At 40.7% G+C, this 21,996-nt stretch overlaps 1 protein-coding gene across 5 annotated transcripts in view; it reads left to right on the top strand.

The window, feature by feature from the left end:
• LOC128028658 (schwannomin-interacting protein 1) overlaps window positions 1-21,996 on the top strand; it is a 189,599-nt gene that overhangs the window by 157,151 nt on the left and 10,452 nt on the right. For 3 of the 5 annotated variants that reach the window (XM_052615929.1, XM_052615930.1, XM_052615931.1), the window contains 2 exons: window positions 17,639-17,757; window positions 20,075-20,192. In XM_052615929.1, coding sequence (XP_052471889.1) covers window positions 17,639-17,757; window positions 20,075-20,192 — 237 coding nt within the window. Of the gene's footprint in view, window positions 1-5,301; window positions 5,428-12,698; window positions 12,889-17,638; window positions 17,758-20,074; window positions 20,193-21,996 lie in introns of those variants that run through there. The other 2 variants (XM_052615932.1, XM_052615933.1) reach the window with 2 other exon arrangements.

Raw genomic sequence — 21,996 nt, 5'->3', positions numbered from 1 at the left:
AAGTGTGCTTTTTAAAAGTGTCATGAAAATATCTCTATGTCACTTAAGTGGCCTGTTATTTCATGCATTATCTGCAATTCTCGTAATTCTTAAGTATATGTAATGCTCTACAGTGCACATTCAGTACAGAGTCTTTCACAAGTTTCGACTTGCTGTCGTATCTTACTTGAGCAGTAACTGTATTTCCAGACAGGAATACGTGGATGGTATGATGGCGTCTGTCATATCACGGGGGGGGTTTATTCTCAGTGGTGTCTGCTGGATTGATCGAGTGATGATGATGATGATGATGATGATTATTAGCGCTTTGAGGAGCAGGGATCATTGTGTACTCTGCTTGTTTAGTATGTCTTGAAATGCATGCTGGGTTCATACATCCCAGTGGATGAGGATCTACATTACTGTGTAAACCGTCTGGACACGTCTCAGTGTGTCACATGACAGAGATCAGACGAGCCCCTGAACTACACGCTCATGTGTGTGTGTGTGTGTGTGTGTGATTTAACAAACGCCTCTGACTCATAACCTCATCTGCAGCTTCTTTGGGAAAATAACTGGATCATCCCTGTGACCCTATATGAATAAGTGGATTATTAAAATCAAATTACCATGGATAATCCTTCTAAATAAATTACTAATATAGTTTTTAATTCAGATCAGAGTCAGGGTTTGACGTTTGCTACTTTACACTCTGTTTCAGTATCCAGAATCCAGAATTAATGATCATGTGACTGCAGTCATGACATCTTTGTTGATCCAAACCAGTATGACTTTGATTTCTTCTGCGGGACAGAAACAGTGGAGCCCCAAACAACACCAGAACCCCACTGACAAAAACCCATACAATATCTTCATTTTGTGAAGCTTGATCCTAAAGTACCAGAGACTTAAGTTTCAGGACTGCATTTCTAGGACCTTTTTTATTGTATGTAATATTTAATAGCACTTACTGTTCAGTTCTCTATTCTGTATAATTAATTTTCAGGAATAGCTTATTTACATCTACTTGATATATTCTAACACACCCCTGGTCTAGAGGACTATTACATAACCATTGGTAACCTTCTTGAAATGTTGAATTTAATTTGTTGGAATACATGACCCCTGTATTCTGGGTTAAACTTCCGTCTCCTCTGAAAGCACAGCTTTATCTTTCAGAGCTGTTTCTCTGTGTGAGGCGCTTCTCATCTGATGAGAGACCAGCTTAACAAAGTGGAGTAAATGATAAAAGTGTTATTTACAATATTTAGGCTTTAGTCTTTGCAGCTGTGTGTGTGTGTGTGTGTGTGTGCGTGTGTGTGTGTGTGTGTGTGTGTGTGAGTGAGTGTCTCTGTCTGTGTGTGTCCCTGTGCGTGTGTGTCTCTGTGTGAGTGTGTGTGTGTGTGTGTGTGTGTGTGAGTGAGTGTCTCTGTCTGTGTGCGTGTGTGTGTGTGTGTGTGTGTGAGTGAGTGAGTGTCTCTGTCTGTGCGTGTGCCTGTGTGTGTGTGTGTGTGTCCCTGTGCGTGTGTGTGTCTCTGTGTGAGTGTGTGTGTCCCTGTGCGTGTGTGTGTGTTGAGCTCAGCAGAGGGCGCTGTTGCAGCACTCATGATCTGACTGCAGTGAGTGGTTCAGTGTACACACAGATCATCACATGGCTCTAAACTAATACAACAGCAATCAGTGATAATAATAAACAGAAGTCTAGGGGTAATATGGAAAAACCAAGGAAAATAAATGTCACAACAAAACTTTAACTACGTGTTATACGAAATGCAAGGGGAACAGAGGTTAGCATAATCAACGAGATCTTACATTGAAACCAGAGCCACTCCAGAGACACCATCGCACAGAACAGCTAACACACTTACACATGCTCCTAATGAACAATTAACAGAAGACCAATCAGGAGCTGCCACACTCCATCCAATAGCATCTGGAGAAGACTTAGGGTCGGCACACCGACAAAACCGACAAAAGAAAACAAGAAAAAACATACCAATAAAAACAATCATTTAAATATAATAACATCGTTTACAAAAAATGTTAATACTCATCTCCATTAATCCCACTTCATTTCACTCCCAGACCTCTGGTCCCTGGGACATCATAGAGGAAACTAGAGAGAGAGAGGGAGAGAGAGAAAGAAAACAAAGAGAGAAGAGAAAGATATACTCAACACTACGGAGATCTCTTACGAATGTGTTTAATCTGTAGGTGGAAAGCTTGTAAAATAAGTCTTCACCTCATAATAATTCGATTCTTGCCACGTATTCGATCCAGGAAAGTTAGTGGATTGTGGTCGGTGTAAACACCGATATGACCACAGATGGAGCTTAAAGGTGCAACTACATCCACAAAGTTTTGTCAAATCCCTCTATGGTAGCCCTCCATCCCAAGAAACCGTTGTAATTCACATCGAGTGGTGGGAGTGGGGAAACTACAGACAGCTTCAACTTTGGCATTGATAGGTTTTTCACCCTCCTCCAATCACCTTAACCAAGTGTGTCACTGTAGCCTTGCCAAATTCACATTTAGCAAGATTTACAGTCGAGTTTGCTTTAGCCAAATGCTCAAAACGTTCTCTAATGTGTGCAAGGTGTTCAGACCAAGAAGAACTGTACAGAACAACACCGTCCAAATAAGCTTCACATCCTGCTAACCCAGACAACACTCGATTAACTAGACGCTGAAATGTAGCGGGAGCATTTCAGACTCCGAAAGGCATAACTGTATTCTGGAGAAAACCATCAGGGCTAATAAAAGCAGATAGTTCTTCAGCACGGGAGGGCAATAACCACATTTACTGGGGTTGACAAACCGTGCAGAACCTACAAACTACACAGTCGTCAAATCTGGGTAGAGGGAAACAATCAGGCTTTGTCAAAGTGTCACGCTCCCTGTACTCAGAACAAAACTGATATGAATTATCAGGCTTATGCACTACAATGCAGGGAGAGCTCCAAGAACTAAAACTGGGTTCTGCTAAATTATAAGCAATTAAACAATCCTCCTCTTTCTGAAGAAACGTCCTTTTTACAGGGTTTACTCAATATGGATGTTGTTTTATAGGTTGAGCCTTATCAATATCAATGTCATGCTCAATGACATTCTCTGGTTCACACAGATGAGACAGATGATAAACTAAACCAGCAAGAACCTCAAGAGTTATTAAGGCGCTCTTCCACTACACCTCGAGAAGGACCACTCTCCTCCATCTCTACAGATGTTTCTGGGACACCTAGATCCATGACGTCAGTAGAGTAACAGACAGAGAGCATTCAGTAAACTAACATGACAAACCTGTGCTTTCTTCAGACGATCAGGTGTGTTTAAAGATAGTTGTTATAGGTCCAGTAAACCTAGCTTGAAATGGCAACAGAGCAAGCACTGTGTCAGTGTGTGTGTGTGTGTGTGTGTGTGTGTGTGTGTGTGTTTGTGTGTGTCAGTGTGTGCGTGTGTGTGTAGTGTGCAGATGCACTGCAGAAGGTCACGTGAGGTCACTCACACAGGTCACCAGCACCTCTGATGTGTCAATCACAGTAAGTGTATGATAATCCAGTATGAACCGTGTCACAGTGTGAACCGCAGTGAGGAACAGCACTCATAAAACACCTCTAGACTTACCATCATTCAGAACAACAGACACACACACACACACACACACACACCAGCCAGAGACTGAGCTCAGAGCGTCACATGATCATTCTGTGGACGTCGGACGCCTCACTTCTGCATTTATTACTCTGTGCACGTGGGAAACTGAGCGACGATCAGCAAGAAGCAGCCAGCAAAATCAAGAGAAAGAAATAATGAACTACATTATGTAATATTTTTCCTCTGTGTTTTCACCGTTAAAATCTATTTACCGTTTGACGAAGAAATCATCAGATCAGAAAAAGTAAAAAAAAAAATTAACAATTAATATATTTTTTAAAGCTTTACTTTTTTTAGCCATGTTGTTAGTTTTAATTAATTATTTTCTGGTCTTATGATTTAATATCAAATGTATTATCAAAATTGTGGTAATCAAATGAAGGCATAAAACATTCACAGTTTAATTAAACCTTAAAAATATAGTCAAATGAAAATGTAACAATTCCTTTTATAACAGAGGTTTAGTTTAAATTAAAATATGGAAGAACAATGTAGCAACTGTATTCTAATATGAGTGTGTGTATAATACACGTTCATTCACACAGAGACATGCAGAACACACAGATGTCATATTTCATTAGCAGTTTTTAGGTCTTTAATGCTGACTGACTCTATAAAGTGAACAACCTTACTTTTTCTTTATTTACCCAGTATTACAATATCATTCTGCCTTGAGCTGTAAATGCATTTTTCCACATTGTGTAAATCAGCCCTAGACACTCGTGTGGGGTTTATGGCTGTTTGGAGAAACTCTACAGAGTCCCAGGCTCATGGTTGACCACTAGTCTAAGCTAAAGTTTCCCCCAGTTGCTGATATCCCTGGACCTGCCCGGAGGGAGATTTTGAGCTCTGTGTAATAAACACTGCTGAGCTGCAGTAGATTGAGCTCTAGACGCATCTCCAGATCTCTCACACACACTGTTTAGTGAAAACTGTGGTCAAAGCATGTTCTTTTATCTGGATTTTACTGATTTTACTACAATGACTGTCCGTCTCATCAAAATCACCATTTCAGAGCAAATATTTACAGTATGTATTAAAAAAGAGATGAAAGTTCTGTGATGTCGATCCAAACCTTTAAGAGTTTGTTTCTTCTGATCTGAACAGTGTTGACTGAACAGCTGCTGGTCTCCTCTGAGCTCCACGCTAGTTCCTTTCACTCAGTGGAAGTCAATGGATGTTTGGTTACCTTCTTTTGTGTGTCTAACAGTTTGATCTTCAGTGTGTGTGTGTGTGTGTGTGAGAGAGAGAGAGAGAGAGAGAGTGAGTTTGTTTGGATACCAGCGTTCTTCAACACATCTTCTTTTGTGTGTCTAACAGTTTGATCTTCAGTGTGTGTTTGTGTCTGGACATGCCCTCACACACACTCACATCAGCGCAGGATTCATCTCGTCCTGTATGTGTGTGTGTGTGTGTGTGTGTGTGTGTCTGAACATGCCCTCACACTCACATCAGCGCAGGATTCATCTGGTCCTCTGTGTGTGTGTGTGTGTGTGTCTGGACATGCCCTTACACACACACACTCACATCAGCGCAGGATTCATCTCGTCCTCTGTGTGTGTGTGTGTGTGTGTGTGTGTGTGTGTGTGTGTGTGTGTGTGTGTGTGTGTGTGTGTCTGAACATGCCCTCACACTCACATCAGCGCAGGATTCATCTGGTCCTCTGTGTGTGTGTGTGTGTGTGTGTGCTCCAGAGAGAGATGTGCTGTACTTCTCTCGCTGGGCTCTGGACTGCTGGACTGAATGAGTGTGAGTGTGAGGAGAGCGCTGGGTTCATCTGCTGGCGTCACACAGGTAACACATCACATCACACACTGTGTGTCTGAGTCTTTGAGAGGAACACACGACACACGGGGTAGAGTTTGAGTTCTTCATCAGGGATCGCTGTCTGTGTTCATTCTCCTCCATACGAATCTCATCGTCTTATATTAAAACATTAAATACACATTAAACTTATGACAGAAACACTTTAAAACATTATTATCATTATTATGGCTTATTTGACTAGAAATCGGAGGAGTTTAAATGTGTTTAATTGTAAAGTAAATGTTTTCAGATGTGCTGATCTAGGCGTGATGTTCTGTGTTAGGCGTGTTAGAGCTGGACTGAGTGTGATGTCATCAGGGCGAGCCGCTGAGCATGGAAACACATGCCCCCCAGCAACACATTCAGCCTGTGTGTGTGTGTGTGTGTGTGTGTGTGTGTGTGTGTGTGTGTGTGTGTGTGTGTGAGTGAATTGTAGGTTTGAGTCAGACTGAATTACAGGACAAACACACAGAATTATGTATTTGTGTGATTATGTAGGGTGTGTGACGGCGGAAGGAAACACATTTAAGTGTGTGTGTGTGTGTGTGTGTCTAAAAATAAAGTTTTTGCAGCATGGAGCTGGAGCTGAACACACACTGGCCACGTCCACACTGAGGCCTTCACTCATTTACAGCAGTTATGAGCACAGTGTGAAACTACATTAAACCTGCAGCGTCAACACAACAGATACACACATCTGTGTGTGTGTGTGTGTGTGTGTGAAGTTTGTTATATAGACAAACAAAACTAAAAATGGCAGTAAAACACAATTAAAATTATTAACTTTGAAATTAAGAAGAAAAAGAAAGAGTCAAACATAGATACACTGTCTCAGTGACGCTAACACAGCACTGGTGGTTTCAGTCATCTAGGACTCTGGATTTCATCTTAATTCTTTCATTCAATTTGACTAGTCATAAAACAAGTCAAATCAAATTCATACTTGCTTTACCAGTGGATTCATAAAAATTTTAACAACAACAGTGCCGTGAAAAATGTGAAGTATCATCTATTTTTTATTTAATTTATGATTGAATACAAATTTATTATCAAAAATAATAGAAATTAAATGAATGCATAAAACTGACAATTTAGTTAATCTTATAAGGCACAATAAGTTTTGCTTATATATATATATATATATATATATATAAGTGATATATATGTGTGTGTGTGTGTGTAAATTAATGTTGATACATTTTATTTAAAAATGTAAATAATAACATGCATAAGAAAACCAAAGGAAATTTGTATTCTGTATGCTTGCATCATTTACAATGAAAGTACTTTTTTAAATTATATTGTTGTTTGCAATGCTTTAATGTTTCACTTGGCAATATATATATTGCCAAGTGAAACATTATATTTTATATAATATATATAAAAACATAATATATTGGTGTTCTTGCATGGTCTGTTGTTAGAGTAGTGGAGTAAAGAGATTTTACTCCTGTTCAGTAAATATTGATATCATTACGTAACACCGTGTGAATGATATTTGGCAGTTTTTACTTGGGAAACCAACTATATGTTTTTCTAGCATTTGAATTACAATGGATGAAGCTTAAATGACAAAAGGAGTATTAGGTAGGAAATGTGCACACTTTTATACGGCCTCTGAAATGAATGTGGAGCGGGATCTTAATGTAGCACTCAGCATTAAACACACACACACTGATTCGTCTGTCTGCTGAAGAGGCTTTTTTCACAGGCTTTCCTCATTATTTGCAGCTCTGTTGTTTTTGGCGTCCTGCTGTGAGTCTACTTAAACATTCATGACTGAGCGCTGTGGAAATGTCACGCGTCTAAAAGCAGCTCTTCCCTGCGGATCACAGACAGAAACACTGCAGAACACACGTCCATCATGTTGAGCTGTCAATCATCTCTAGTGCTGGTGCTCATAGTGATGTGTTTGTGATCCGATCGCTCAAACTAGACACAGAGGGGGTCAGAAACAGCATTTCTACTAATTAGATTTCATTCAATGGATTAGATAAGATTAAAACAACACACACACATTAATCATGTTATATTTCCAGTATATAAACGATTCTTCTTTGAATGTTGAACAAAAAAACAAATATACACCATTAGTATTTTTTAAATCACTTGTGATATAACATTATAGTCATTCTGCTACACACAGGAGCCAGACTCACTTCCTACAGCAGTGTTCATTCAAACAGACCTCAGGGGTTAATATGACGTGTTGATCTGTTCAAGGAATAGTTTAAGCCATCTGAGATATAGATGGAGAAATGCAGCATTGCATCAGTGTCTCATCAGTGGATGCTCTGCAGTGAATGGGTGCCGTCAGAATGAGAGTCTGATAAAAACATCCCAATAATCATCCACGTCTGCTGCATTCCTTTAAGTCGTATCTGCTGCTCATATCTATATTAGATTAGCTGTTCACAGCTCAAAATTGTGCCTTTATGGTGCCTTTATATAATGCACAAACACACACACACACACACACACACACACACTGGAGCTCTTCCAGATCCTGCACTGATTCACAGGAAACACACAGACTTCAGCAAACATCACACTTCCTCAGATGTACTCAGGAACATGAATGTCTGATATCTCATGAGCATCAGTGACAGAAAGCGAGTGTGATGCCTGTGATGTCATCTCATATCACACACACACACACACACTCAGGTGCTGCCTTCTGCCTAAATCCCAATTACACACCCAACAGCACATAATCCAGAGTGGAGGTGATTATCCTCCATCCTTTATGTCTCATGAAAGGGATTTGACAATCTTTTAATGGCCAGAGAACAGTCAGGTGAGCACTGTTCAGACTGGAAACAGGATATGATGTCATCGCTGCTCCACCTTTACAAGCAGCTGAAATACTGCAGATACTGTTTTGGTTGTAATCCAGGTTTATCATCTTCAGTGTTTATGAGATAACTTTCTTCGTACTGTTTGTCCATTTTTTGTTGGTGTTGTCATTGTTTCTTTTATTTATTAAGGACTATTGATTGATTGATTGATACGTATCAGCGCTGGACATTTCTGTATGCCCTAAGATTATGAATATTTAATGAGCAAGCACTGTTTGTGATTGGTTGATAACATTCTTTGGTTTTGGCACAGGGTTAAATGCAGCACTAAACCTATTTTAGAGTAATAGTGTGATGCATTCCTTTATCCAGGGTTATAGTGACTTAACTCTGGGTTAAGAGTAGTGTCAAACTGGTTTCCAGAGGACAGGAATCACAGACACACAGGGATGTTCTTCACCAGGCCTGATGAACACACTCAGGTTATTGATTATGTGAACTGAGGGCCAGATGGCACAGACAGATTAAACTCCTGCACTGCTCCAAGAGAAAGACTCGCGTTAGATACGTCTGATGCACCCTGTCCTGCTCCAGATCCTGATTTTTGAAGTAATTTCTGTATGATTATAAATGCTAAACAATATATAAAACAAGGAATATGTTAGTTAACTGTCAGGTGGGAACTCAGACATGAGGGAGAGCAAGATCCAAACTCTGAAAGAGGTTTAATCAAAATAAAACACAAGCAAGATAATCCACACCAGTAACAAAATCCAAAAAGAGACACCATGGAAATGGAGCACACCAGCAAAACATCCAGAGTAGACCAGACCTGAGAAAAACACAGGAAAACTGATTAAACCATCCCACGTCATGTCACAAAAATTAACTCGAAAATTGACGTAATGCATTACTTTTCATAAGAAAAGTAATATTCTGCAAGTGAACATTACTAATGGGGAAGTGGTTGTGGGTTCAAGTCTCGGGCCGGCAATACCATGACTTAGGTGTCCTTGAGCAGGGCACTGAACCCCCAACTGCTCCCCGGGCGCCACAGCATAAATGGCTGCCCACTGCCCCGGGTGTGTGTTCATGGTTTGTGTGTGTGTGTTCACTGCTGTGTGTGTGCACTTTGGATGGGTTAAATGCAGAGCATGAATTCTGAGTATGGGTCACCATACTTGGCTGAATGTCACATCACTTTCACTTTCAAGGAGTAATGGTTACACTTTCTATGAAGCCTGTATTTATAATATTTACATTACATTTAATCATTTAGTAGACACATTTATCCAAAGTGACTTACAAATGAGAACAATAGACACAATCAGATCAACAAGAGAACAACAACAGCATACAAGTGCCATGACAAGTCTCAGTTAGTCTAGCACAGAATACGTAGCTATGTGTTGTTGTTGTTTTTTCTCAAGAATAGGAGAGACAGGAAAAGGTAAGTGCTAGTATTAGTTGGTCAAGTGCTGGCGAAAAAGATGAGTCTTTAGATGTTTTTTTTTAAAAATGAGTAAAGACTCAGCTGTTCGAATTGAGATTGGGAGGTCATTCCACCAGCTGGGCACAGTCCAGGAGATGGACCGTGAGAGTGATTTTGAACCTCTTTGGGATGGCACCACAAGGCGTCGTTCACTTGCAGAACGCAAGTTTCTGGAGGGCACCTAAGTTTGAACTACTGAGTTTAGGTATATTGGTGGTCGTATTGTAGTCAAGCATCAGTACCTTGAATTTGATGCGAGCAGCTACTGGTAGCCAGTGTAACCTGATGAGGAGAGGAGTAACGTGAGCTTTTTTTGGCTCATTGAAGACAACCCTCACTGCTGCATTTTGGATCAGTTGCAGAGGCTTGACAGTACATGCAGGAAGAGCCAGGAGAGCATTACAACAGTCCAGTCTGGAGAGAACAAGAGCTTGGACAAGAAGTTGGGTGGCTTGCCCTGACAGGAAAGGTCTAATCTTCCTAATGTTGTATAAGGCAATCTGCAGGAATAGTAAGAGAAGTGGTCCAAGTACTGAGCCTTGAGGAACCCCAGTAGCAAGTTGTTGTGGCTTAGAAACTACATGGATCTGTCAGAGAGGTAGGACTTAAAACATAGGAGTGCGGTTCCAGAGATGCCCATCTTTCTGAGTGTGGACTGGAGAATCTGGTGATTAGCTGTGTCAAAAGAAGCAGACAGATCCAGTAAGATGAGTACTGAGGATTTAAAGAGCTGCTTTTGCTAATCGCAGGGCTTCAGTAAGCGAGAGCAGAACAGTCTCAGTTGAGTGATCACTTTTGAAGCCATACTGGTTGCTGTCCAGGAGGTTGTTCTGTACAAGAACCATAGAGAGTTGTTTGACCAAAACTCGCTCAAGTGTCTTTGCAATGAATGGCAGAAGGGATACCGGTCTGTAGTTTTCTAGAAGCGCTGGATTTAGAGATGGTTTCTTGAGGAGTGGGCTTACCCGAGCCTGCTTAAATGCTGAGGGAAATGTTCCAGGTGTTACCAAGAGAGGTATTAATAATGTGAGAAACAGAAGGTAAGACTGAATAAGAAATGGCCTGAAGGAGGTGAGTAGGGATAGAATCAACTGGACAAGTAGTAGGATGATTGGACAGGATAAGTTTGGAAACATCCATCTCTGAGAGTGGAGAGAAAAAGGAGATAGAGTGTGCATTAGTCGTTATGAAGTTATGATGAGTCTACTCTGTGGAGAATTGGTCACTGATTGTTCCTGTCTTATTTGTGAAGAAGTCGTCGACTGTAAGAGTCGATGAAGGAGAAGGTGGACAAAGAAGAGAAAGTTTTGAGTGTGATTCAGAACAGTTGTTAATTTTGTTGTGGTAGTATGATGTTTTAGCTGTGAAGACATTTGCAGAGAAGCAAGAGAGGAGAGACTGATACACACTGAGGTCCGTAGAGTTTCTTGATTTCTGCCATTTCCTCTCTTCAGCTCTGAGTTTAGAGCGATGTTCACGGAGAACCTCGGACAGCCAGGGGGATGATGGGGTGGTGTGTGCTGGTTTGGATGGCAGTGGGCAAAAGTTGTCAGAGAAAGAGGTTAGAGTGGAGCAAAGAGTGTCAGTATCACTGTCCGTGTCCAGAGCTGAAAGCTGAGAGAATGGTGGAAGTGAGGATGAAACCACAGAAGATATGCGAGATGGAGAGAGTGAGCGTAGGTTCCGTCGAAAGGTGACCTGCGCTGGAGTGTGAGCCGCTTCAGGAGTAAGTGCTAGGTTAGCAGTAATGAGGAAGTGATCAGAGGTGTGCAGTGGAGTAACTGATGAGTTGTCCACAGAGCAACAGAGTGTGTAGATGAGGTCCAGTTGGTTGCCTGATTTGTGAGTCGCTGTAGTAGATACTCACTTGAGATCAAATGAGGCGAGCAGAGAGTTGAAGTCAGCAGCCTGGGGTTTATCTAGGTGGATGCTGAAGTCACCAAGCAGTACCTCTTATAATACATTATTAGAGTATTCTTAAGACAATATAATGAATGCATAATATATTATATATAAAAAAATTTATAAAAACAACTTGTAATATGTTGTATCATCTCTTGAGTAGTCATGACAATAGTTTAAATGCATTATAATATTTACTTATTTGTGTTTATATCTGTTAAGAGTATAACAATTCATAATACACAATTATAATACACAATTAACACAATGCATCCACTTAACTTAAAATAGATCATATTTCCCATCATAAATAATGTATTATGCGTCTCATATCTTGCCATTAACATGTTACGTAAAGCAGACACTTTTAAATAATAACAGCAAAAATGACAACAACAATATATTTTTTCGATAACACTTTAGCACATATATTGAGGGGAAAATCATAGTTAACTGTGAGTAAGTGTTCCCTATTCTAAAGTGTGTGGCACATTTGATTTGAACTATATTTACTGTAATATCAGTGATATGAGTGTGTTCTGGTATATAAGGCTTATAAGAACACTTCCTGTTTCCCTGTAATACAAAAAGCTTAAAAACATACAAAACAGTGTTTTTTGAAATTCAAGAAGTGCCAGTAGTTTTCTGTGAGGGGTTTAGGCGTAGGGTGATAGAAAATACAGTTTGTTAAGCATAACCATTACACCTATGGAGACAGGTGTGTGTGTGTGTGTATGCTGTCCACTTGTTGTTTGTCTGGGCTGTGTGGAATGGTCTGCTCGGCTCCGCTCTGCTCTCAGGAATTCTTTAGCTGCAGGAATGTGCCACAGAAAGCCTCTTTTCTTTGCAGCGCTTCTCCTCCCACTGCTTTTCTTCACTCTTTCCTTTCATCCCTCCCTCTCCCTCTCTCAATCCATGGGACGTCTCCTCCCCCGCTCCGCTCTGAAAGGTCACTCCTCCCTCTCTCTTGTCGTTGGCTCCGCCCCCATCCCCCGTCTGTGTATGCCGTGCTCTGATTGGCCGGCGGTGAGTAAGCACTCTCGGTGCTCCAGGAGCGTCCAGAGTCTCCCAGCGCCCCACCCTCTGTTCCTGTCTGTGGCAGGCGCTCCGATCGTATCGCTCCCTCGCCGTGTGCAGAGACGAGAGCTGAAGCTGGTGTGAGTGGACAGAGACGGACGCTCCGTTACTCCTGTGTTTCTCCTGTGGATCTAGAGGATGCAGTGAGAGATGGTGCACCAGGACAGCTCCTCCTATCAGGTAGGATCAGACGAGGAAGACCACCACAGGGGAAGGAAATCACAAATGAGATCTCTGACGTGTCTCCTAGAGTCAGATCTTTTGCTGAAGCCTCTCGCTTAGATGTTTCTCCGGAGAAAAGGCCACAGAAATCTCAGATTTCCATCCATGCCTCAAACCGTGCTCAGATTTGTGATCACAAGGTCTCAGTATGAACTCAAACATGTCTCATCAAATGGTCTGAGTTCATTCATTTCAGCTCTGTGCTCTTGGGTGACAGCTAGGGACTCATCTGTGTCTGTTAGAGAAGTATCTGAGACACGGTTGATATTGAAGCTAGCTGAGATCTCCATTGGGCCTCGTGAGCTCTGAGAGAGAAACCTCTGAGTGAGATGCTGTGATCTTCTGGCAGCAGGGCTTTCATTGAGAATCATTGAGGTTTCGTTCAGTTCCTAGATGAAATCATGACACGGCTGTCAGATGGGCTGGTTTTCACATCAGAAGGCAGAACGTCAGTGCTTTACGTCTCATAACCTCAAGAGAAGCGCCCTGCTTTATTCAGTAATACACACACACACTCCACATCACTGTTGTCAGTCAATGACTTTCATCACTCGTGTTGTATTGTGGATGTAGTCGTGAATCATAATTCTTAATGCGTTTATGGGTTTTTAAGGACACTAATTGGCATTCAGGACCAGATCTATTCATATTTAATCAGCGTTGTGCCCCTGTCTTCTCCTCCGTTCACATTTTATCTGTCACTCCCTGGTGTATTTCTCTTTAAGATGTGAGTGCCGATGATGATTTCACTTCTCACAGCTGAAGAACTGAGTGTCAGATTCATGTCATGTCTGCTTCTGGAAGTGTTTTCTGTGCTTGAGCTTCACAAATGCTTGGATTTAGATTCTAGGTTGTCTTTTAATTGAGAGTGGGTTTGTGTGCATTTATCTGGAAGCAAAGAGAGGGACTGAAAAATAGAGAGAGAGAAAGAGAGAGAGATGTGTAAAAAGATGGTCGACTTTCCACAGAAAACCACAGAAAAAGTTTAAAGACGTCTATTTTTAGAAAGAAGAACCTCGGGATGAGTTAAAGAGAGAACCAGAGATTTAAAGGAGAACATGAAAGAGTACAAGAGAATTTACATGAAATGAAGTATTATTATTGAAATGAATGCTTTAATAATTTTGTTTATTATTAAAATTAATAGATTTAATCATAGAGGCTGCATTAAATTGATCAAAAATGACAAGAAAGACATTTATAATGTTGCAAAAGATTTCTGTTTCAAATTAATGCTGTTCTTTTGAACTTTCTGTTCATCTGTGAATCCTGAAAAATAAAATGCATCACAGTTTCCACAAAAACATCAACTGTGTTCAGCACTGATAATAATCAGATGTTTCTTGAGCAGTAAATGATCATATTATTCTGGTTTCTGAAGATCATGTGACACTGGAGACTGGAGGAATGATGCTGAAAATACAGCGGAGCATCACAGAAATACATTACACTTTAACACAGATTCACACAGAAAACAGATGATTTACATCAGAATAATATTTCACAGTTATACTGATTTTACTGTATTTTTGCTCAAATAAATGCAGCTTTGGTGAGCAGAAGAGACTCTTTCAGAAACATTGTCAAATGGTACAGAACTCAAACACTAGTGTGTTCGTAACATTGAGACCCAAAACATTTGAACTGTAACATGGTGGAAATCGTGTTGCATGTTTTAAAACAGAAATGTCATGGGGATTAAATGACGAGTGCTAGGGTCACAGTGGATAATGAACACACACACAGTATAGTGCTGGGAGGGATAGTTTAACTAGGATTCATCTGCAAACATGAACCGGAAAAATAGTCTTTAATTGTAGACCAGTAGAGAGCAGCGTGAGATGGAGTAAGACAGCATGAGCATATGCACAACACACAGATGAAGCAGATAGAGAGGAAGGAAACAGGAGCGACACACAGAAAGGAAATGAGAGACTGTAAGAAGTGAAAGAGAGCAAACACACCTGAAACAATGAGCTCCTGCAGAACCTCCACATTACACAGAGAGAGAGAGAGAGAGAGAGCAGGAATATGACACAGTAACAACACGAGAGCTGAAGAGCGTGCAGGTGAGGAGCAGAGAGAGGAAATAATGTGTGTGTAGGGGACGGGGCCCAATCCTCCAGGGGCCCCTCCATTAGCCCTGTATCCAGGCAACCGCCTGCATGGAGACGACTGGTGCCAGCCTGTCTCTGTCTCTGCCTCACACACACACACACACACACACACATTATTTACACCTCACTGTTCCCAGCACAGCCTCGCACACACGCACACACACACACACTTGCTCTGTCTCTCTCACATGCAAAAAACAAAATAATAACCTGACTCGTGACCTTCATAATTTACTCACACATAATGAGGATGAATCTGTGTGTGTACATGACAGAACCTGGAAAAATGCTATTTATTCCAGAATGTATTTTTTTAATGTATTGTAATGTATGTATTTTTTAAGTACGTAATTTTACTTTTAGATGATTGAAGAGCTCTGTTCAGCATCCGTCTCATGATGTGTAGTTTGATAAAACACTCTAACAGAAACACATCAGCATGGAAATAAAACACGTATAGAAATATTAAAATGAAACAATTAATACAAAGAATAAATGAATACAAAAATGAATACATTTAAGATTGAATAGAGAATTGCACAAGAATGCATGCAATAAATTATTATAGAAAATATTTTGAAAAGGTAATAATTGAGGTCAAGTCAAGTAATCTTTATTTATATAGCGCTTTAAACAAAATACATTGCGTCAAAGCAACTGAACAACATTCATTTGGAAAACAGTGTCTCAATAATGCAAAATGATAGTTAAAGGCAGTTCATCATTGAATTCAGTGTTGTCATCTTTTGACATTGAGAGCATAGGCCGTAATTTAGACGAAGAATGAACTTCATCCATCTTTGCTCTGCAGAAGTGGCACTGAAGCTGCATCTGGAGTGACTTTATTGAACTAGTCTTAATGAGTGAGTCACTGAATCATTCATTCAACCTGTTCATTCAGAAACACTGATTCATTCAAGAACTGTGCCTAAAGTGTAACTCACAATATTAATATCTTTCAGCTGTTGTATAAAATCAATAATCATATTTGCAATGGTTCTGATATCCTTGAAAACAGCAGTCTTGCAGAATATGTGGACTATCAAGGCAGTTATTGTTTCTGCAAAGTGATTGATGTACTCAATAACATCAGATCAGACATCATAACAGCAACAGTTATGATGATACATATGACACACTCCCATTCTCAATACTGTACCAGCAGAACTCTCCGAATGTTTCCATCTGTCCAGCTCATCCGCATGATCCGTCCTCTTACACGGACTCTGTGTGTGCTGCTGTGACTCACGCAGGATGAAGTCAGACTCCATGATGAGTGTGTGTGTGTGTGTGTGTGTCCGTCAGGGATAGGTGGATGTGAACAGTCATCTAATTCACCCATAATCCTCTGGGCTCAGTGGTGAATGACGCTCTCTTCCTGTGCTCTGATCCGGCAGACAGAACAATGAGAGAGGAACACATGAAGCTTTGATTGTGTGTGTGTGCTGATGGAAACACTCTTTCAGGAGGATGCAAACACACAGTGTAACGATGTGAAGCAGGCAGGAGTCGGTGACATCACTCTTCCAGCAAGAGACTGGCTCTGAGGTTAATATTAACATGATCTCGTTTCATCTTCTCTGTGAGCGCTCCGACTGAACTGAGAAACTCTCTTCAGCACTCCCGTATCTCTGTCCCCTGAACCAGCCATGCCTTTAACTGCTGTTCCTGCACTGAACTGACTCAAAGATACTGGATCATTTCGGCAGTATGCTAGTGTTACAGCTTCAGCCGAGGGGGCTCTAGTGCCATTCATGGATGTGTTTTACCATGTTGATCATTTTTGCAGATTTCATTCTGTTTTTAAAAGGTTTTAAGCGTGTGCACCTTTGTTCTGGAGAGATTCGAGTCAGACGTGTGTCACAATATTTCATACTCGAGACAGTTTGTAACATTAACGTATAATGAATTGAACAGACGTTTTGCGTCTCCTCAGATGAAGTCCTGCAGGTTCTTCTGATAACATCTCACAGTATCCTGGTCACATGGGTGTAGAGAGCAGCTTTAATGAGTTTGTTCCAGAAACTCCAGTCAAAATAAACATTGATTAATCACTTCAACTCTAGAGAAGTCTGTGCTTCAGTCCTCAGTGCAACATGAAGCACGTGATTATCATTTCAATTTGTTATTCAGTATTACAGTATTACAGTATTACATTTACAGTTAATATATTTTAAATGCACTAAATTGAAACTTAATCTCTACAAATGTGTAATTTCAAATATATTTAAAAGCATGAGTTTCAATGGAAATGGTGTTTATAATATGGCATTTTCACCAAATTTTAAAGACAATAGAAGTAGCCTGAAGTCCTTCTTCAGTTAGTATGGCACTTAATATAAATATGAGTTGAGTGTGTGTGTGTGTGTAGTGTGTGTGTCTGTATGTGTGTGTGTGTGTGTGTGTGTCAGTGTGTGATCTGTCTCTCTCTCTCTCTCTCTCTCTCTCTCTCTCTCTCTCTCTCTCTCTCTCTGTATGTGTGTGAGTCTCAGTGTGTGATCTCTCTCTCTGTGTGTGTGTGTGTGTGTGCTGCCCTCTGCTGCTCTCTGTGCTGGTCTTCACCTCGTCCTCTGTCTGTGTTTCTGTCCCAGGCTCAGAAGAACGAGCGCGAGTCCATCCGGCAGAAGCTGGCTCTGGGCAGTTTCTTTGACGATGGGCCGGGAGTCTACAGCAGCTGCAGCAAGAGCGGCAAACCCAGCCTGTCCTCCCGGTCAGTACCAGCCCTCGCTTCTGCTCACACACTAATATGACCAAATATTATTATAATGTAATGTTTTCTGTGTGAATCTGTGTTAAAGTGTAATGTATTTCTGTGATGCTCCGCTGTATTTTCAGCATCATTCCTCCAGTCTTCAGTGTCACATGATCTTCAGAAATCAGAATAATATGATGATTTACTGCTCAAGAAACATTTCTGATTATTAGCAATGTTGAACAATATTTCTGTGGAGACTGTGATACATTTTATTTTTCAGGATTCACAGATGAAAAGAAAGTTTAAAGTTTAACACCAAAAAAGTAAAAAAAAATTTCAAAGCAATTTTGATCAATTTAATGCATCCTTGTTGAGTAAAACTGTTCATTTTATTTTGAAACAATACTTACTGACATATAACACGGTAAACATTTTAACTAACAGATATCTCGGTTTATTTCTGTAATCACCGCTGATTAAGAGAATTACTCTGAATTGCAGGTGTTCTTAAGTATTTAAAAAAGCATAGCGGATAAAGCAAGGGTTAAAATTCTTCTTTGATTCTGGTGACATATTAGAGTTAAAGGTTTTTACCGAGGGGACTTTGGATTTCTCTTTTTATCGCTCCATAAATCAGACAATACTGTGCAATAATAAAACCAGACAAATGATATATGAACAAACCCCTTCAGAATACAGATGGGAATAAAGCGGTGAAGTCTGGATGAGAGTGAGAGAAGTGAAAGCTGTGCTGTCCTCCAGCGGCTCTTGTGTTGTGATCTGGTGTGTGTGTGTGTGTGTGTGTGTGTGTGTGTGTGTGTGTGTGTGCGTGTGTGAGTGTGTGTGTGTGTGTGTCTCTGTGTGTGTGTGTGTATGTGTGAGTGTGTGTGTGTGTGTGTCTCTGTGTGTCTCTGTGTGTCTCTGTGTCTGTGTGTGTGTGTGTGTGTGTGTGTGTGTCTCTGTGTGTGTCTCTGTGTGTGTCTCTGTGTGTGCGTGTGTGTGTGTGTGTGTGTGTGTGCGTGTGTGTGTGTGTGTGTCTCTGTGTGTGTGTGTGTGTCTCTGTGTGTCTCTGTGTCTGTGTGTGTGTGTGTGTGCAGCTGCTGGAGGTCTGAGTCAGCGCTGTGAGGGACATCAGTGCAGACGGAGCACACGGTCCTGTGTTTGTGTGCTGAAGCACAGCTTTCAAGCACTCTCTCTATGAACACAGAGGGGTTCCCCCCTTCAGCTCCACATCCCACACACACACTCTTCCCAAAAGAGAAGCAGTTCCTTCTCTCTGTCTCTCCCACACACACACAAACACAACTTTAACCTGAATCTCTGCTCACTTTCTGTTTCACATGACTTGTCACTTCTCTGTCATGTTGTCACAGTGTCGTAATGCTGCTGTTATTACAGTAAAAGATGAGCACTGTGACCCAGAGCAGATTTCACCTTCCTCTCTTTCAACATGTTCCAGCATATTCATATTGCACTTTATCTGTCAGCATCAGTGGGTTTCATTTATTAAAGAAAACACAGGCTGTCTTCTCAAAATCAGTTCGGTCACACTTTAGGGAACATTTCTCACTGTAACTAACTATGAACTATTCCTTTTAGGATGAAGGGATCTAAACTATGGTCATGCAGAAGAAGGCATTAATATGTGCTTTATGATTACTAATAAACAACCAATCGTATTTAAAAAAGCTGGGGTTTTTAAATGAATTTCATCTTCACTTCACAGACTTTACAGTTTTATTCCTCTCTATACTCTGAAGGTGTTTACTGTTTATATCATTCACACTGATTTCTAGAAGTGTTTTTTTGTGATTTATGAAGTCATAAAAAGAGAAATGCAAAATCCCCTCTGTAAAAACCTTCAACTCTAAGATCTCAGCAGAATCAAACAAGAGTTTGAACCCTTGTTAATGTATATTAAAATCATGTTTCAGAAGACCTGTAAATGAAAGCGTTTCTCTTAATCAGCAGTAATTCATAAACTGGGGAAGTAGGTCAGATGTTTTCTTCCTTCACCCTTTATTCTCGTTTACGGAGAGAGTGATTTTCATGTGATAGATGAGCTGTTATCAGAATGACACAGGTCAAATGTTAAATGTGCAGAAGTGTAAAGAAGGTGCTCTGGATGTGTTTCTGATGCTTCAGCAGTCAAGTACTGTAGTCAAGAGCGTAACACTGGCAGAGCATTCAGCAGATGTCATGTTCATCCAGACCCATCTCTCTGCAGTAGTTCAGATCGAGATCAGTGTTAGCTGCTGAAGGAGCTGAAGGGTGTTTCACATGTCACTACATGCTCTGATCATCTGAACAATATCACACAATCTCCTGACAGGCTGCAGAGCGGAATGAACCTGCAGATCTGCTTCGTCAACGACAGCGGCAGCGACAAAGACAGCGACGCAGACGACAGCAGGACAGAGACCAGCCTGGACACACCGCTGTCTCCCATGGTACACACACACACACACACACACACTCTCTCTCATGGATGATGGTTTCTCTCGCGTGTGTCACACTACAGTTCTTCTCGATTGCTTAAACAATTTTCTTGAAACTATGCATCATATTCTCAAATCAGTAAACAAGAATCCATAACTTCTCACCCAATTCCCCAAACTTCCTATATTCAGCTCAAAATGAAGCTCTACACTCAAAACAACTCAATCTTGCTGTTTTGATTTTACCTCCTGGGATTTTATATGGATTTCCCCCTCGAGGTTAAAGTTCAATCACAAACAACAAAAAGACAAGATGGCAGGCGCTGTCATTGTAAACAGTGAAACATTACATAACATAACATTCTTATCATACTGGAGACAGTTTGTAAATGTTTTTAAGACTGTCAAAAAAAAAGAAAAAAGAAGCTATATTACCTTAATGCTGGAAGGACCTTACATTTTTATACTGTTTTTATATATACATATATATATACTAGCCCGTTATGCATCTAACCCACATAGCAACATTGTTTCGGCCCAGATCCGGCCCACATCTGGCACCCGTGGAAAGATGATCTGCAAATGTGTCTCTTGGCTGACATGTGGCATTGCTATGGCCTGCTTGTGGCTCAAATCTGGCAAACAGGAGCGGTCCGCCTAAGTGCCATCAGTCCACGCTGCATGTGGGCCAGATCATCTTTCCACGGGTGCCAGATGTGGGCCGGACCTGGGCCGACACAATGTTGCTATGTGGGAACCATCCACTCAGGGTTAAGAGCTGTTCAGATTAAAACTAATAGTGTGTCTAAACTTGACACTTCAGTGTCAAATCATCTGAACACAGTGTCAGAACATTTCATCATGAACAGAAGGAGCATCAGTTCACTGATGGGGATCGTGTCCAGTGCGTCCATCACTGGGTTCTGCTGTCTTTTGTTGGATTGCTCCAGTCGTGTCAGATGTAGACCTGGCGTGCGTTTTTTTAATGGGTTATGTTACAGCCCTGCTTGTTTTTAATGGGTAGCACTTTATTTTACAGTCCTGTTCCTCATGTAAATACTATGTACATATTATAGTAATTACAATAACTATGTAATAACTAGTTACTAACCCTGAACCTTCCCCTAAACCTAACCCTACCCCACTGTAGTTACCTTGTATTACCAGAACTTTCTTAGATAAATACACTGTAAGTACACTATAAGTAGATGTAAGTACACGTACTGTAAAATAAAGTGCAACCTTTTAATGTTTTTATCAAATATCTGTATTGACTGCATGATCATATCATCGTATTATTTACTGCCATGCGACCTTCAAAAGTAAAGCTTGGCGAACAGGCAACGAGTAACACTGCTGCAGGTTGATTGAAAAAGTCTGGATATGATTCACAGTTACACTTTTACTAGTGGTCTGAGCCCTTCAAAAAAAACATATTACAATGTCATTGTGAAATATAAAGTAAAAAGAAATATGTGCACAAAAGCGAAAGCAAGAATTTGTAACTCTGGTGTTGTCCTCTGTCTATAAATGCTTTCCAGTTGAAGGTTCGTGAGATGTACCTTTGAGCTCTCCTTGAGCCCTCAGAGAACTACATAATACATTTTGAGCAACATGACCATAGCAGCTGATAATGCAGGAATCCACAGACAAATGAACACAATCAGTTGCATGAATACAGTTCTTCTTGATTGCTTAAACACATTTCTTGAAACTATGCATCATATTCTCAAAACAGTAAACACGAATCCATAACTTCTCACCCAATTCCCCAAACTTCCTATATTCAGGTCAAAATGAAAAAAAAAAACAAAAA

The sequence above is a fragment of the Carassius gibelio genome, chromosome A15 (genome assembly GCF_023724105.1).
Source record: "Carassius gibelio isolate Cgi1373 ecotype wild population from Czech Republic chromosome A15, carGib1.2-hapl.c, whole genome shotgun sequence".
In the NCBI taxonomy this organism is placed as follows: domain Eukaryota; kingdom Metazoa; phylum Chordata; class Actinopteri; order Cypriniformes; family Cyprinidae; genus Carassius; species Carassius gibelio.
Note: the sequence above shows the minus strand (reverse complement) of the source record. Positions and strands in the feature narration are given on the sequence as shown.